General features: G+C 36.6%; 2 protein-coding genes across 7 annotated transcripts in view; one reads left to right on the forward strand and one right to left on the reverse strand.

The window, feature by feature from the left end:
• Window positions 1–3,066, forward strand: part of LOC139797678 (neurabin-2-like) — a 41,030-nt gene extending 37,964 nt beyond the window's left edge. For all 5 annotated transcript variants that reach the window (XM_071747329.1, XM_071747328.1, XM_071747332.1 and 2 more), the window contains 2 exons: window positions 138–326; window positions 1,672–3,066. In XM_071747329.1, coding sequence (XP_071603430.1) covers window positions 138–326; window positions 1,672–1,839 — 357 coding nt within the window. In that variant the 3' untranslated portion in view covers window positions 1,840–3,066. The remainder of the gene's footprint in view (window positions 1–137; window positions 327–1,671) is intronic.
• A 1,748-nt stretch (window positions 3,067–4,814) lies between these two features.
• PDK1 (pyruvate dehydrogenase kinase 1) lies at window positions 4,815–17,266 on the reverse strand. Of its 2 annotated transcripts, none has more exons than XM_071747350.1 (11): window positions 17,121–17,266; window positions 13,934–14,075; window positions 12,549–12,620; window positions 11,756–11,940; window positions 11,381–11,470; window positions 11,022–11,099; window positions 9,016–9,092; window positions 8,237–8,335; window positions 7,609–7,719; window positions 6,274–6,387; window positions 4,815–6,166 (listed from the first exon to the last, which is right to left on the reverse strand). In XM_071747350.1, the coding sequence occupies exons 1-11, from the start codon at window positions 17,236–17,238 to the stop codon at window positions 6,026–6,028; spliced, it is 1,227 nt and encodes a 408-aa protein (XP_071603451.1). In that variant the 5' UTR covers window positions 17,239–17,266; the 3' UTR covers window positions 4,815–6,025. The 2 variants fall into 2 exon arrangements, with proteins under 2 accessions (XP_071603451.1, XP_071603453.1); XM_071747352.1 differs by lacking the exon at window positions 17,121–17,266 and adding an exon at window positions 16,685–16,726.
• Between the last annotated feature and the right edge of the window lie 118 nt (window positions 17,267–17,384).

Consider the following 17,384-nt stretch of genomic DNA (forward strand, 5'->3'; position numbering starts at 1 on the left):
GATCTCAAAAACTTAAGTTCTTTTGGAACTAGTGTACATTTAAAAATGTATTTTATTAGTCAAACTCAATTGACAACTGGAATTTATTATATAGTCAAGACAAACATTCCTTACAGTTGCTTCTCTCAATTGGTTAGGCATTAGATGATGAATTTACAACAACAGGAAAGCAAAATCAATGGCACAGTAGACCTATTTCTGAGTGGACCACCCAGCAAGTATGCCACTGGTTAATGGGAATGAACATGGAGCAGTATATTACAGAGTTCACAACTATGAACATAGATGGACAGCAGCTAATGCAGCTTGACAGTGAGAAGTTAAAGGTATGTGAATACCCCAGGATAAGTTATAATTGTATGTCTTTCATTGTTTACTTACACATTTTTATCCTACAAAACCTATTTTCCTGTTTTCATGGCTTTTTAGGGGACAGAGTTCTGCTTTTAAAATACTCGGGAGACTCTACAAGAATCTTTTGAAATACTTGGACTTGATTAGAAATATAATGATTGTACAATAATAATTGAATTGTACAATAATAATTGATTGTACAATTTAAGACAAGCCATTTTTAATCAGGAACAATACCAAGTATTTTGGAAATAACATAAGCTTAAGTCCCCACACAATCCAGACATTTCAAATGCATAGAATTTTAAGAGCAAGTTTTGGAGATCTGTTCCTTCCATATCTCCTCTTCATATGGGAAGGTTCAAACACCATCTAGTTTTAAATGTTTCTCATTTTTACTCTTGCTGAAAAAGTGTATTCTGCATCTTTCGAGCCTTTTTCTGTCGTTTTTTTTTCCTGGAAACTGCATGGTATGTACCCTCTACAGTGCTAGTTAACTTTCAGGTTTTTTTACTAGGTTATCAGACCACATTTTGGATAGGTAAGGTATGTGACTAAAATGAAGTTCATTGGCTTATTCTGGCACAAGGCGAGTAATTTTTTGTGACTGATAGTAGGATTTGAGTGGTTTGGAGAGGACAAGTGTCTAACTTCAGTCTCCAAAATGCATCTGTATTTTAGACATGCAACACTAAATGTTCTGATTTTTGTTAAATAAAAATTTCCTTGGACACAGAGGAAATACCTGTTACTGTCAAATAACTGTGTCAATTTGGGGAACTTCGGATGTTGATGCTTTGAACTCAATTTTACATCTATTGCCATTCTGAGTTCCCTAGAGTGTGAGCAAGTGCTGTCTGTAACTTGGAATCGGGTACTGCCACCTGCTGATCAAAAATCAAAGTATACTGCTTACTTCCTGAATATATTAAAATATACATTTTAACAGTACAATTTAAAATCATTAATATTAAAATTAGCTACTGAATATGAATTCCTCTTGTATAAAAGGAGCTAGAAAAATACTTTGACGGCTACTTAGTGTATGCTATTTGCTGGAAATTCTCAGGTGTCTACATGTTTTAAAAGGCAATGAGAAGCTGTTATTTCACAACTCAACAAGAGTGGGCCCCTGTTTCTTTACTTACCATGTTACCCAGGTGATCATTTACAATGCTCTTAAGGATTTTAGGACTGTACATGTCAAATAAACTATCTTGCAGCAAAGTGAATAAAAACTGCTCATGCTCAAGTACTGGGGACTGTGCTGTTGGAAAAATCAATGATAAGGGGTTTTTCTTTTTTTTTCCCCCAAAGGCTTTGGGAGTTTCCAGTCAAAATGACCGATCAACAATAAAGAAAAAAATTAAGGATATTAGGAAAGCACAAGAAAAACTGGAAAAGCAGAAGGAAAAGGTTCAAAAGAAGGAGAGAGAAGTTCGCAAGACTGGCAGAGTGGTAGCCACCCTAGAATCAAGCTGCTAAATTGACACTTACTTTAGTGCAGACTTGCTTCATTTTGAGGAAGTTCAGCAGATTTGTATATAATTGTACAATTGAGGGAAGAGGGAAAGTGTTACAGTTTATTGTGGTAGGTGGTTTTTTTACTTCTTAATTATGGTCCCTCCCCATTACAACCCAATAAAATGAAACTATGTTTTCAGTATTTTTATTCCTAGTTGACTTTGCCTGTACTAATAGACAATAACTTAACTTACTGCCTTAAGTAACTCTTGTGCTTCTAAGACCTCATATGCCCTTTTCATTGAAATTGGTGTTTGTGAAAAATAGAATACTGTATTAAAAATCATTCCAGTATTAGTCAACTAGCATTTGATAGTTTATTCTGATAGAGGGACAACAGAAAAATCCTGCCAATAAATTCAGTCTGTGACAGTCTGTTTACCTGTTGCCACTGAAGATGTATAGTAAAAATTAAGTTCAAGAAAATGGTAATGTCAAATTAATTTAAAAAGAAAGCATGTATTTCAGATTTATGTATTATTTTGTTTAAGTTCTTGTATTTCTGGGATTTTCATTCAAATTTCACAGTAGTAGCACATTGTTTTTGAATTGTGTTGCAATTTACTAAGAAAGTAGCAAGAAATAAGTAGTTTTCACAAACTACATATACTTAGTATAATATTAAATTTTCTGTACACTACCTGTGTGGTGTTGGGAAAGGGTTTAAACCTATAAATAAGATCTTTTTTAACCTATTTTTCCTAAATATTACATAGTTTTATAGATTTATGCTATGAATAAGATCAATTTGCAATACATGTATTTCTCTTTTTCTATCTGGTACAAGATTTTTGCGGACCAAATTTATATATTTGCTAATTTTAAACTATACTGGTTTTCAAACTTAAAATACTGAGATAATTGTGGGAAAAAATTATCACTGAAGCACTGGGTTTCTGCATTGTAATTGTTCAATTGTAGACTACACATTATTTCTCTTTAAAGGAGGATTTGATTCTCAAAATAGTTTAGAATGTGATTTGGTGTTTTGTGTATTTACATACTATTTTCTAGAGCTACAACAGCAGCACTTCCTTTCCTATATTATTCCAGAAACATAGAGTAGTTTAATTATCAATTCCACTATAGAATGGACTAGAACAAAACTTACATAATTTGTTTATGTGGACCAAGTTCTCCTTTAAATCTGTGGACTGTTTTTCATTTTAATTAAATGAACGAACTTCACTGTTGGTGTTTCACAGTTGTTGTTTTGGGGCTTTTTTTGTATAAATGTCTTAAGAATTTCAGCAAAAGGACTATGGAAATGCTTCTGCAGACTGTGCATTTCCAAAATAAAGTTTGAAAATCTTGGCAATAATTACTCTTAAAAAGAGGCTGAGGTTTAATTTTCAGTTTTGTGCCTTAAGAAACAATTCTTTGGTCCAGATTTAACTTATTTGTTTCCAGTAGCTCTGAGTTTGTGCTCCAGATTTACAGACCTTGAGCCAAAGAGGAATGCAGCCCTACTGATAAAAGAGAAGGTAATTAGAATTATGGAATCACATGCTTAAGATCACACGCATGCAAAACCACCCTTTGAATAATTCAGTCAAGAAAGATTATTTCTCATTTAAGTTCTTTCTGCCTTAACAGAATATTGCTAGAATTGTGTATTACCTTTCTTCTTTAAGCCTACTGAACTGAATGTTGCATCCTGTGAAGAGTTTGTTTCTCAGGCAGCAGAATGGTGGAAATAATGGTTTCAAAGGTTTGCCTGCATGCAGAGCTGTTGTAGTTTAACAGGGGCCACAGCAGGGATGGTAAACTCGCCTGACACCTGAGTGTAAGAACATTGATTATCACAGATCACTGCATTTAACATCTGTCAGATGTTAATTAGAAGGTTGACTTCATGGAACTAGCTTAGTACCAAGCCACAAAATCACCCAAGTATAATCAGTGTGCTAGCATTGACTTCTATATAGCAATGAAAATATTAAACACAAATTATCTTCTGAACTTCTATTTCAATCAAAAGTACTCAAACTTTTAAGTAGTTAAACATTGTAAACAAAAATATTACTATGTGTTTTCAACATAGTCATTCAGAGAGGCAGGTGAGAAGAAAGACAGATCCAAATAAAATGATAAGGCAAGTTGTTCTAATAATCAGAATTCAACCAGGAGCTAGTTGAAAGAATGAAAGAGGTTTTATTTCAGTAATACCCTATGGAATATTTTGACTTTCTAGAAAACTTACTGTTAGCTTTTCCTTGGAAGCATCTCTTGTTCTCATTTATTACTGAAATCAGTTGTAAAGTCATTAAAACATTAAAAACTTAGCACTCCTTCTACTCCCTACTGTGTGGAATTTCTCACGTATGTCTCTTGCAGGGGTGAAGAAAATAACAACTATAGATAGCAGCCATGCAGATTAAAAGGTATGCCAGTCACCACCACATCCTTTTAAAGAAGAAAAACAGGGCCTTCTCAAAAGCACCCACAAGCTTGAGCGGAGCAGGTAACCCTACTGTTCTGGTGGCAGTTCAGCTACATTAATCCTCCCTCTGATTGTCAGATTAACTGCCTGTGTAGCCCATTCTGTAAGTCAGTCCTGTTAAAGTGAGCTACATGAGCTTGACCAGGGAATAAAAATTATTTTCTCGTTTTACAGAACCAGACTAGGGAGGTAGGAGATGGTAATCCTTAATCTGCCTCAGCTACAGCTAAAGAGAATGACTTCAATTTCTAACATGCCAGCTCTTCCCTTCATCTGTGGCATCTCACCTGCTCTGTGCAGCACTAGTAAACTAGTGAAATTTAGGTTTATTCTTTGTGAGAGGGATTATGCATGTCTGCTGCAGAACAAAAAATAACAGTTATATGCAATTAATTAACTGAGAAAAGGATTAGATCTCATTGTCTTAAAATGTCACAAGGATCAAGGTGCAACGTAGCTGTATATAATTTGAACAAAGATGGCACAGAAGACATTAAAAGAACTTGAATCCTTTATTAAAATAAGGAGTTTGACATGTAATACTCGTTCTCCTGTCTTCCCCAGTATGTTTTGACAATTTCCACTTGACTGATAAACTGCTTACCTTATTTTTATGTTATAGTGTGACTTCCTGTTCCTACATAAACAAACCCAGAAGTACATCACAAATACAAAGGTATTTTCAAAAACTGTTAATTCCACTTTTTCTTAAATACTCCTGAGAAGGTAGTTTCTATTGACAAAGTAATAGAAATGCCCTACTAAGGGCAAATTTTAAAAATCTCTTTATTAAAATAGTTTTCATTTACAGCTGTAACCTGACGTAACCCAGTGTCTGAGAGCTTACTATGGCTAGAACATTGATACTGTGTTTTGGTACTACCTACAGAAATACAAGCAAATGCAGGACAGCATATCTGTACTGTGCATCAGCCAACACAATTTGCTAATTCACAATTATCACAGCAAGGTATTTTTCACATGTTTTAAATATTCACATTACAACCAAAGAAATACAACTGATACCACATACCTGAGACGCATTATACTAGTGGTAGCAGCTGAAACTAATTGTTTCCTATAGACCTAAATGTTATTTCTACAAGCAAAAAAAAAAAAAAAATAACCTTAATATAGGCAAACTGTGTAGGTGACATACCTAGCTTTGCAAAATTAGGCTTCAGCATGCTTAAGATAAAAGAACAGAAAGTGCCATACAGGTGCAAAGGCACAGCAGTGAGCTCCTCAATGTGTCTTTACACAAATTTTTCATTAATCTGCAATCCTGTATAATGGAAAAATGATTTTAGGAGCTTCTCCAATAATTCTTCTGTTACAACAATTTTGTAAGGATACAAATTAATACAATTCTCACTGGGTATACAATAGATTGCATTGGTTCCTTTAAAACCTAAATCCTTTGATTTAGTTACTGAAAGCAATCACAAATAGTAAGTGCAGCACATTAACTGTGACCTTCTCACCTAGAATTTAGAAGGATGTACAAGTTTGGGATTTTACTTGGGTTTTACTTGAGGTTTATTTGGGTTTTAATTCCAGAAATGAGCTGTTACACTAAACTTTCTGTTGCTGCACTTAAAATTATTTTCACCTATCAAATGTGGCTCAGCATCTTAGTGTCAGTCAGGCCTTTTAAGTTCCTTCTGCAGACATTCCTGCTCTTATGAACTGTTGAGGAAAAAGCTATGTACTGCGAAAAGTGGTCATATCCTTTGGCTCACTGCTTGGCACACACCAGTCATCTGCTTCATGGTTTGCTTTATAATGTTTCCAGGCTGCTTTGTTATAGATAGGAAGTCTTTCAATTGATTCTGTTGATAAGGCCTGTAAGTAGAGAAGATTGTAGCTGATGACTCTTTTTGATAAAAATAAAACAAGGAAGTCCATTATTAGTTAGAGTTGCTGATAAATTTAAAATGGTAAAGTGTTACCTTTATGTAAATAACTGCATCTGTACCGTAGCCTTCTAAGGAATACAGCTTCAGGTCTCCTTGGAAGTACTGTGCATACAGACGTGATATGGGTAAACCATAGCCAAATCCAGCCTAATCCAGGAGAAAAAGGGTATTTTCATTAACTACATCCATCAGTGACATTTTTTTGTTTTAAATGAATAGATAAATAGGCAAGCTAGGCATGACATTTGACAGTGAGAATTCAAATGTTAACAATTACACACCCCAGAAATGGAAGCATGGATGGTTGTGATGATGAGAAAAACTGTTTCACTCCTTTGCCAGACAGGGCTGCTAGATAATACTTACTGTATTACAGTGACTTTGTCAAGAAGAGATGACATCATTAAAGAAAACTGTAATGACTGTCTTGTGCCTTATGGAGCTGCTAATCTTAAGAACACAATATTAAGTCAGATACCTATTATCATCAGTATATATAAAAAAGGCCCAAGAAGGAAATGCCTATGAATTGGAGCTTATACTAAAATTCTCTCAACCCCCTGTCTGCAATATCAGGACAGCCCTGAATTGGTAAGTACTTTTTTTTTTAAAATCTACTAAACTTTATAGGTAATCTTTCCATGACCATACACTTCTCTCTAAAGACATAGTGTTTAATGAGTTGTGCAGTCATCCATATGCAGAACACTATATTCGTTTAAAAAACTCATTTTGAATGATACAGTGTGAGAAAATAAATTCAAGAAGATTGTTCAGATCTCCTTACTCAGAGTTAAAGCCTTATTTCTTGTGCATCTTTAAAATTTACATGAGACCAGAGTATATTCTTCATATGCCCTGTCACATCTAGTGGAAAGTGTCCCTGCCCATGCAGAGAGTTTGGAACTAGATGATCTTTAAGGTCACTTCCAATCCAAGGCATTCTATGATTTTGTGTTCATCCTTGCTGGGGGATGGTAACACATGACTACACAGTACAAATAAAACTATGGACTTGACTCAAAATCATTGCTATAATTATTTTTTTCCATTCATTCAGTGGCCAGAAGAAGAATTCAGAGTCCTGTGTGCAGTACATGCAGCTAGCAAAGTGTTCTGATTGAAACAGCTGATTTTTATATTTGGTAGAGAAAAAAGAATATTGAACAAGTTTATATATATTTTAAGTATTTTAGGTTTCTGTGCAGTTTTCCAGTTATTTTAGAGAAGTATTTGAATTAAGCTGTAATAGCCAAATGATGATACTCATTTTATCTATAGAATCAATACTTCATGGTTTTGGCTAAGTGGTTTCTTTTATGACAATTAAACATATCCAAGATGACACAATATAAGAGGTTTGCATACTAGAGGTGTAGCTCGTGATGTCTCAACCCGTGGACGTGGTGCTGTTGAATACATGTAGTTGAACAGTCTGTCTATTTTCCTCATAGGAACACCTCCCCCACGATCACTCATCTGGAATAAGAAGGTACATGGAACATTATGTCCATGAGTACATGATATAAAAGACAGCTTCTCTCAAACAATAATCCAGAGAAAGTTCTGGTAAAGCATAATATGAAGTCCTATTAAATTACGGGTTTTCTTAAATTCTCAGCTCTCATCTACAGCAATGACCGGAGATGAATCCTTACAGAAGCCATTTCAGTACAATACTACCATAAAAAGCATTCATAATCTCTTGAAAGCAAGAAAATTATACTTAAATTGTGCATTGCTTTTATCTTGTTTGTAACTCAATTTTGCCTGAGTTAAGTATCTATACCTTTTAGCAAATGCCAGGTTCTGGTTATTTTTATCTGTATTCTTCAGGAATATTGCCAGTTACATACATTCTTGTTACTTATATACTACAGCACTGCATTACAAGCTCTTGGTGGAATCAGATCACCAGCTAAACTTAGTAATACTCTGCTTATAACAGGGCATAAAACTAGTAAAAGTAACCTTCAAAATAATAAAAAGTGGGTACCTTCACAGTTAAATCCTCATTTCCCAACGTGATGTGTACATGAATTGGATGATAAATGCATCGATCAGCATTATGTTCCATGGTCGCTCTCATTGCATTCTGCAATTTTCAAGTACAACTTAAATTCTGGTTTCACCACTTCGTGTATTGTCTTAAAACATCAATTTCAAAAAGTTATTTTTATCACATATTTCAGAATGAGGACAAATGTCTCTGATTTTAGAATATTTTTTAGTATTTCTGGTTTATTCAGTATCAATAATTATATCGTATATTAGAATACATGGACTTCAAGTATCTTTCTGAGCAAACATCTGAATATTTTAATGTACAGCTTTACCTGTGGAATTATTTACAAATCACAGTATATGCAATATGACAGAAAGATGGAGAGAAGTCTAGGACTGAACTGCTTGAGGAAAGCTCTCTGGATCTGTTACACAACATACTAGCTTTGAAGTGGGCCCAGAAATTGTGTATCTTATTCTCACTTGCTTTGTTAACATACATTGTAAAATTTTTCACAAAGCTGTCTACTTAGGTGGTGTCAGATATACTCAGTGGCTCAGCAAAGGAGATGTTATCTTCCAAAGATGTTAATTTTCTATGCAATTACTGTTTGTCTGCATAGTACAATTCAGATACCTTCCTGCAGTCTTACAAGGGGTTTTCACTTGGAAAAACACACTGCTCTCTAGAATTGGCTCAAAAAGTCAAACAAATACAATCACACTAAACAAAGATGTATTAAGTGATTGTGTAATGGTAAGTGCACAGACCTTGAAAAGTTCAAAAACCATGTGATAGAGATGTGACGGCACATACACCACTTGCATGGGCTGTCCTGGTGATTTAGCTGGATAAAAGAGAGTCTAAGTAATTAAACAGCAAACGAGGCATCTTTGTTTCATTCCTGCAGTAATTTTGCAATGTTGTACTGGTGTTAAGAGAATTTACAAGAGAAGGAAAATTAACAGAAATCTTCTGAACAGTGGTAGGTTAATAAAAAAATCGTACTCAGACTTTTCAAACGTGCTTCCTGCCTTAGAAATAAATCTCAGTGGCATCACTGATGAGGGCACATAGTACTTGCTTTCTAATACCTATGAGGATGTTATTATGAAGACAGAGTCAGGCTCTTCGGGTGGTGGCAGAAGAAGAAACAGCACATGTAAGATGAAGTAACAAAGGTTCAGACTGGATATAGAGAAAAACTTCACCATGGCAGTTAACATCTCGGGGCAACCTTTTGAATGCTTATGGAGGATTAGAAGGACCAAACTGCATAAAGCCCTGAGCAACCTGGTATCCCCTCAGAGCTGTCCCTGCTTCAAGCAGGACATCAGGCTAGAAACCTTATGAGGTCCCTCCCAACCTGAATTATCTTAGGATCCTATAGTGCACTGCCTATTCCTGGAAAAATCTAGAAAATACTGATTTCTAGCAAGGAAGGTTAATAAAAAGACAATTCTGTCTATAAAAGTGCTACAGTTTTCAAACATTTTAAAGAATAAATTCTAGTAAAACCATAATGGAAACACATTCATTGTATCAAAAATTAAGGAAAGGTTGCTCAGAAGATTCTGCTGCCTATTAGGGGTTTCTCATTTCAACAAACTGATTTATCACCAGACTGTTAGTACCAGGGTTTTATGAACAAAAATGTTAAAGACTAGTGATGTCAAAAAATCTAGAGCAAATTACATACCCAGCAAAAATAAAATGGAGGCAAAAAAAAACCAAACAAAGAGAACACACTTTGAAATATGTTGGGTTCCTGTCCTCAAGTTAGCTGCTTCCCACCATGCCTAAGGTTTAAATAATGGTCCTCACTCTCAGCTATGGGGTAAGGAATGTGCCTTTGGGCTGGATTGGGTTTCATTTACCTTCACAGTTCATTGAGCAAAAGGTTACTCCTTTTCTAAAAACTGAACCATTTGCTCATTGGCCACTAAATAACACCTCAGTACAGAGAATTATATAGCACCATAGATTCTTAGAGGTGATTTTAGCATAGTGCTTCAAAAGTGGAGAGGTAAACCTTTAACCTAGATACAGAATGGAAGAGTTTGTACAGTAGGAAGAAAACATCTGGAATGTGTAGTCAAGGCCATGCTTTCTTTGCCTTTAGCTTCACAGGCCAAATTACCGTGGTTGCACTTTGACTTTTGCAATTACTTGTAAAAGCAGTTCTAATTGCTTATTTTTGTAAGCCTGGTTGAACTTGGCATTTAAGTATCTTGAAAAAGTACCCTGTGAGCACTGTCAGAAATGCTCTTTAGCATTCAGCAGAACTGAGAGGACAATAGCTCACCTCTGAGTTCATAGCAACACAGTTGTGAACTGTTTATACAAGTCACAGCCAATGCATTCAAATAATTTTCACTATGACTCGAGTGTACTGTATCCAATTACAACTACAAGACCATGACAGCTCAATAAGGAAGAGAAATTAGAATGCAGTGCTTAATATAAATCTTCAAAGTGTAACAAGAAATGCAGTGTGATGCAACAGATATCTGTAGGGTGAAGATGCAAGACATCTAGGGAAAATCTGTTATATCAGCAACTGTACTGTCAAGAACTTTTCTCCTGGTTTCAGTGCTCTAATTAAAGGGAGGAAGAGGGGAAAAAACCCAAGGAGATAAAAGGAACCCACAACACCAAACTGTGATGGTAAATATAGAGAACACATTAAGTATATGGGAAGTGGAAAGCACATTTCACCACCAGCTACTTTGGAAGAAGCCATCATTAGGTTTGAGAGTGCCTCATTTTCACTTACCATTCAACTCTTCAAGGATGAGTTCTGGAGAGCTCATGTAATACAAATCACAAAGTCTCTTGGCACTTTCATAGCCATCTACAATAAAAACACAGAAAATTACATTTCTCCCCCCACCCATTTTTTTTTCTTTATTGTATGCCAGAAACAAAAATTGAAAATTGTGCATTGTCAGGGACATTTTGTATTTTGTCAAAACAAATTGGTTTATTGGGAAAACTAACTCAAATATTACACTTCATCCTAAATACCAAGATACATCTTGATATGCACATACTGTTTTGTTCTTTCCTACAGAAAGGAGAAGTTTAATTTAGAGATTTATGTAAGTTTTCAGGGTTCTTATCCACTGAATTTACCTCTGATAACTTCAACAACATTGCAGCTAGGATCAATGCTTCCAATGTGTTTTGGATGAGCTGGATTAATTTTCCCACCAAACAGTAAAGCTGCCAAAAAAAGAAAATATTAATACCCAACATAATTTTGGCATTCTGGCTTGTGTCTTCATTTTGGCTAAATAGAAATTTACTATAATACAAATATTTACTATACTTGTAAGCCAACTACTAATCAATATTTTAAGAAGTTTATTAATAATTAAGTTTATAAATAGCAAGGAAAGTAGAGGACTCGCAAGAAGCATTTAAGAACATATTAAGCACTTAAAAATTAAAGGAAAATCTAATGATGGGAGTACAGGTATCATTTCTCCTTTCACCACCAGCACTCACAGTGTTGATTAAGGAGCATTCTAATTGAAATGCGACTCATGTAGAAACGGTCTAAAAAATACTGCACATTCTGGGAGGTCACTGGATCAATGCCAAAGCTTTCCTTGTATTCTATTACTCCTTGAGCCATGGTAGGAATTACATCATTGTGTCGATTCCGGATTTTTATCACAGTATCTGTAAAACTAAAAGTAATACCCTGTTAGCATTTCACTTTCATGTGAGCTGGATACTCTGGCAAAGAGTATCTGGCTACAGAAATGAAGACCATTAGGTACAGAAATGTCACATGTCTGCCTAGTGCAGTAAGATGACAGATGAGTCTTTAGAGAGTATTTCAAGTGACTAGCATTGAAACTATTACTAATCAACCATTATTGAGTATTTGTAAAATTATTCTTGATTTACTGTGTTGGTAACTGCCAAGAGAAAGAAAACTGTGCCAACTGTTTTCATACAGGTCATCCCATGCCAGTCAAATGGCACTTAAGGGTCAGCAAACAATGACCTACCCTGCTCTGCAGGTGAGAAGTTGCACACATCAGTTCCATCATTACAAGTAAGGCACTGGTAAACATTTGGTCAGATTTAACATATTCATAGCTGTTTCAGTGTAACAAAAGAAGCCCTGACCAGAATGATAGGTGTTTTAATGTACCCTCCTTTTAAGGACAGGGAGTGATGCTACTGCAATTCTTAGGTAAAGACTGGAGATAAATGACATTTCTCTTAAGCTGCTCATCTTCTTGCCAGTCATTGTCCTTAATATTAACATGTTACAGAAAATGCTTACCTATGAATAGCCCCTGAGTCTTCTGAACTTTTGTCCTTAAAGTCAAGGATCTCCTGAAGACTCTGGACATACCTTTAAATAAAAGAACATGACAAAGACCAATTTTAATATGCATCCCCAGATCCCTTTGGTTATTATTTATGGTCTTCCAAGGCTACATGTTTCCAAATCACCGTATTTGATATATCCCACTGATCTATCACCTGTGAAATTTGTTAGATCCTTTTGAGTATATTCATGATGTTTTCTTCCAAAATTTCCAGAGCAATGGATTCCAGTTTAATTTGAATGAATAAAAGATCTTCCTTGTGTTTTAAACTCAGTAGGTGATCACTTATTTGCAGCCCCAGCTCGTTCCTGTTATTAGAAAATCTTCCCAGCTTGCTCACGATTTAAGTATTTCTGCCATCTCTTTCCTTAGATGTGGTTTTTTCCAAGCTGAAGAATTGTATTTGGTTTCTCCTCACGTAGAAATTGTTCCAACCCTCCAATTATCCCTCTTGGTCTTTTCTGTTCAGGATGGAGTGACTAAAACTGAATGCAATTCAGAGGAATAAAGGGCTAACACAGTTGTACACTTATATTCCTCCCCATTTGTTATTTAGTTCCTAACACTTTTTGCCTTCTTGCCCATCAGTTGACATACTCAGAAACATATCCCCAGTAGCATCAAGATTTTGTTTTCTGTTGTAAGCAAGCAACCATACAGAGAGAGGAGGTTCCTTTCTGTGCTTTACTTTGCGTTTGTCGAAGTGGAATTGATTTCTCATTTCTATCATGAGAATTTAAGCATTTGTGTTTCATTAAAAGCCTCCTTCTTCATTGATAGCTCTTATTATATTAAGTAATCTGATCAATCCCACTTATTCACTGGCAGATTTTCTGTTCTCATAACTCTAAAAGCCTTTCCAGATAGTCATGTGCCTTCAGCAGCTGTCAAGCAATCTCTGTTTTGCTTTCATCTTACAAAAGTTTATGAGTAAGTTCCTTACTTGAAATTTTACTTTTCACATTATTTAATTTATTTCTTTGAGTAGAAGAATTTCTTTCTTTCTGCTGTTTAAATACTTTAGCTTTGGGAGTTTCCTCCAAACATTTTTGCTCTTTTTTTCATGTTTTCTACATCTTTACTCTCAGTTTGCAGTAGACCTGTCTTTTAAATGGTTTATACTATGTTTTTGCAAGTATTTTGTGCATTAGGCTACTTCTGTTGGTTTCTTCAACTAGCTTCTTAATTTCAGCCAAGATCCCTATCAAATTAGTTTCTGATTTATGTGATATTGAGATATTTATTCAGTCTAAATAAATGTTCATGTAACAAGCACATGGAATGTTCTTTCTAGGTGCAGGTCACCCTTAAAGGTATGAGAGGATGCTGTTCTTACCAGCTCTGCACCAGCTGAACTGAAGGTGTTCTTAAAAGGTTGTCTGGAAGCAGACTTATTTCCTTCATTATGTTTGCCAATCTCACAGGCAACTCTTGTCGTAGAAACATAAATGAAGTCTTTTCACAAGCATTTTCAGATCCTAAGACCAAAATAAATACATGACAACATTAGAATAAAGTCAGTACTTATGGTAGAGAACTACATAAACTCTTACTTTCTTGCATAAGAGGTCTGTGGTTTGGTTTTAAAGTTCACCCAGCCAATTTAGTAAGCCAGTGTTTCTTTGATAGCAGCAGCCAACTTGTATTTCACAACATAAACTCATATTGAAACATAACAGTCCTGTGATACAGAGAAACTTCAATATATAAAGAACAACTATTGCAATGATAGCAGAGCCTTACCATTCAGGTTTATACATCACTTCTATCCATGTAAATTGTTCATTTGATTTGCAGCAAAGACTGACTCTAACAAGCACAGTATGTCATCCTGAGCAGGCAAATGAAACCAGCACAGGAAACTATTTATGAGAAGGATGCTGGAACATCTGGAACACTTTCAGAAAATAAATCCTGTAATATTTATCTCATTTTCACTTAGAACTGTTGTAGTTTAAATTTACTGTCTTAGAGGAGAAGACAGATGAATTCACTTGAATACTGAGAAGGAAATGAAAAATGGACACCCACTCTGCTTAGCCATTATTATAGTTAATACATTTACTCTTAAAATTTTTTACATTTTTAAGAGGTAGAAGCTAAATTACTGAACATTTATAACTGACCTATCCGTTTATAAAAACAGGGTGTCAAGTAAATGTGGTTATAAAGATGAAGATCTAAATTTACTCCCACAATGCTTAGTTTAGAAGGTGAGAAGGGAAGGTGCAGAAGAGGCTAAGAAATGCTCTACTTCACTTTCAGCCAGACTTCTTTCTAGACTTCAAGAGTGTTATGCAAACAGCATCTGAACTTACTGACCTGTTCATCTGCTGCAATGAAGTACCCACCTCAGGCTTGCTGTTTCACAACAGGTAACTCCTAAAAATTAACTCTGGTGTTTCTGCTCAGTTCACTCCTTTCATTTGGAAGACGAAAGGAAGGGACATGGAAAAAGAGGAGGCTGGGAGTTTCTTATATAGGAAAAAATCTTCACCAAATTGAAATGGAATAGTTTAGGCTCGGATATATCATAAACTACACTGATGAAAGAGTGTCAGTTAATAAGTAAAAAAGTGAATAGCATACAACAAGTTGCTCCCCAGTGACACCAGTATTATGTGTTGTCTACATATCATCTCTGCCCAGAAACCTCTCCTTTTCCCTAGTCAGAATGCATTTCAGGCATTACTTTCCCTTTATGTGAAAAAAAATCCATGAATTAGTCAGACTGGAGGTATTAAAATGCAAAAACAATCTTCAGATGCCTCATATCCTCAGAAAATGACATTCCACAAATTAGTTTTGTATCTGAAAGCTGCATCTTTACAATTTTGGGTCAAATATGGAAGACAGCTTAAAATAAAAGCAAGACTGAATGGGCTTTGTTCCCCTGTGCACTATGGGCTACCTGTGCAAAGAATGGGTAAGATTCCTACAGAAAATACCATGCACTTACAACACAAGGTAATTTGCTAGGTCGTAACCTGGAGGAACTAGAAGCAGACTTTGAAGGTCACATTCCCAAATTTTATGCTTTCCTCTTTAATTGTTCTCACTCTAGTGAAAGGAGATAAAAAATCCCCAATGAAAACACCATCAGATTATAATAGCTAAAGAATGACTTACAGACCAACAGTGTCTCAAGTTTTGCACTCTCGTCTTTGTTGCCTTTTTAATAGTTTTTGCTATGTGTTATTAAATCTTTAAGCAAAAGAAAGGACAAAAAAACCCCAAACTTAAACCATTAAGTTTTCAAGACTACCTTATGATCATGTACCAAGAACAAAACTAGCCTAACGTCTGACATGCCTTGAGAAGAACCACTGACTTTAAGGTAAGAATTATTTTATCGGTATTTTAGTGGCAAAGTATTACAGGTCAAAGTGAACTCTGAATTGCAAGATTCTTTGCTTTGAAGTATGGTAGTAACAATATATGGTGGGGTTCCGGTACAAATGGGGGTTTTACTGGATACATTTTATCACAATAGATGGATGAAGTGACAGTCTGTAGTTAAAAGGAACTTTTCTTTTTAAGTCTGCCTAGTTACACGAAGCCTAAGATTTACTCTCAGTTATGTTTCACTTAAAAAAACATAAAAAGCAATATATCTATTAACTAGTTAAATGTTTTACAATATGTAAACATTTATGCACATGAGAGTGCCTTGCCTACAGAAACAGGATGTATTGCAGTACAGCTCCATCTCCAAGCTTTGAAAAGGTTTCTTGGTGTGATTTACAGGACCTTTCTCTGTGCAATTTTTGCTTTGAAGCTGAACAGAACAATTCCTGTGGTCCCTTTTGTTTCCATACAGTCAAGCCTGAGAGCATTAAGAGTGCTATAGTGCAGAGGCAAAGATACGCAAAGACTGAGTATCCCGATACCAATTTACTTATTTTCAAGGTTGGATTCCCAGTTCTCCAGGATGGCTCTTGGCGTCTGTCCCCTGCTCGTTCTTTCACACATTTTCTAAAACAACGTGGCTGAGGTGTTTGTGTAGGGCACAGATATGTGACCGAGGAGAAGTGATGGTTGTTCTCAGCTCCGAGGCGCCGGCTGATACTAAACCCTTGGTACATACCTTAAAAGGCTGCATGCTGATAGCTTGCAAAAGGCTTAATAAGTCCTACCCTTTCTGTGTCAGTACTGTACTAAGAGTACCAATTGTCATAACTGTCCCCACCCTCTCGCCAACACAGGTTTTGGAGGAGACAAACAACAAACTCTGTGATGCCAAAACCCTGAAGTTTTCAGCTGAATTTCAACCTTGCCACAGTTCAGTTTCCAGGGAAGGAGCCAACTGGGCTCCCTTCCGGAAGAAAGCAGAGCCTTTTTCTGCCAAAAAGCGCGGTACTAAGCAGTGATAAGCAACACCCGGGGCACCCGGCAGCGCTGCCGAGGGTGAGGGAGTAGTGGGGACCTCACGGCCGCCCCGGAGCCGCACGACCCCCGCCTGCTCCGCACGGGACCTGTGGAGAGGCGGCGGCGGGACGGAGGGCAGCCCGGCCGGCACTCACCGAAGTCCAGGAACTGCTTCATGGAGAGCGGCGAAGGGGAGAAGCGCGAGTAGAAGTCCACCTGCTGCGGGATGCTGCCCGGGGAGGCGCCCCGCAGCAGGGCGCGCAGCAGCCTCATGGCGCGGCTCTCGTCCCCCCTCAGATCGGCTCAGCCCGGCCCGGCCGCCATTTCCCGCCACGCCGCCTCCCCCGGCCCCTGCCCAGGCCGCGGCCTCCTCAGCGGCGCGGCCGGGAGGAGGTGCCCGAAGGGGTGGGTGTGTCCCC

The sequence above is a fragment of the Heliangelus exortis genome, chromosome 6 (genome assembly GCF_036169615.1).
Source record: "Heliangelus exortis chromosome 6, bHelExo1.hap1, whole genome shotgun sequence".
Lineage (NCBI taxonomy): Eukaryota > Metazoa > Chordata > Aves > Apodiformes > Trochilidae > Heliangelus > Heliangelus exortis.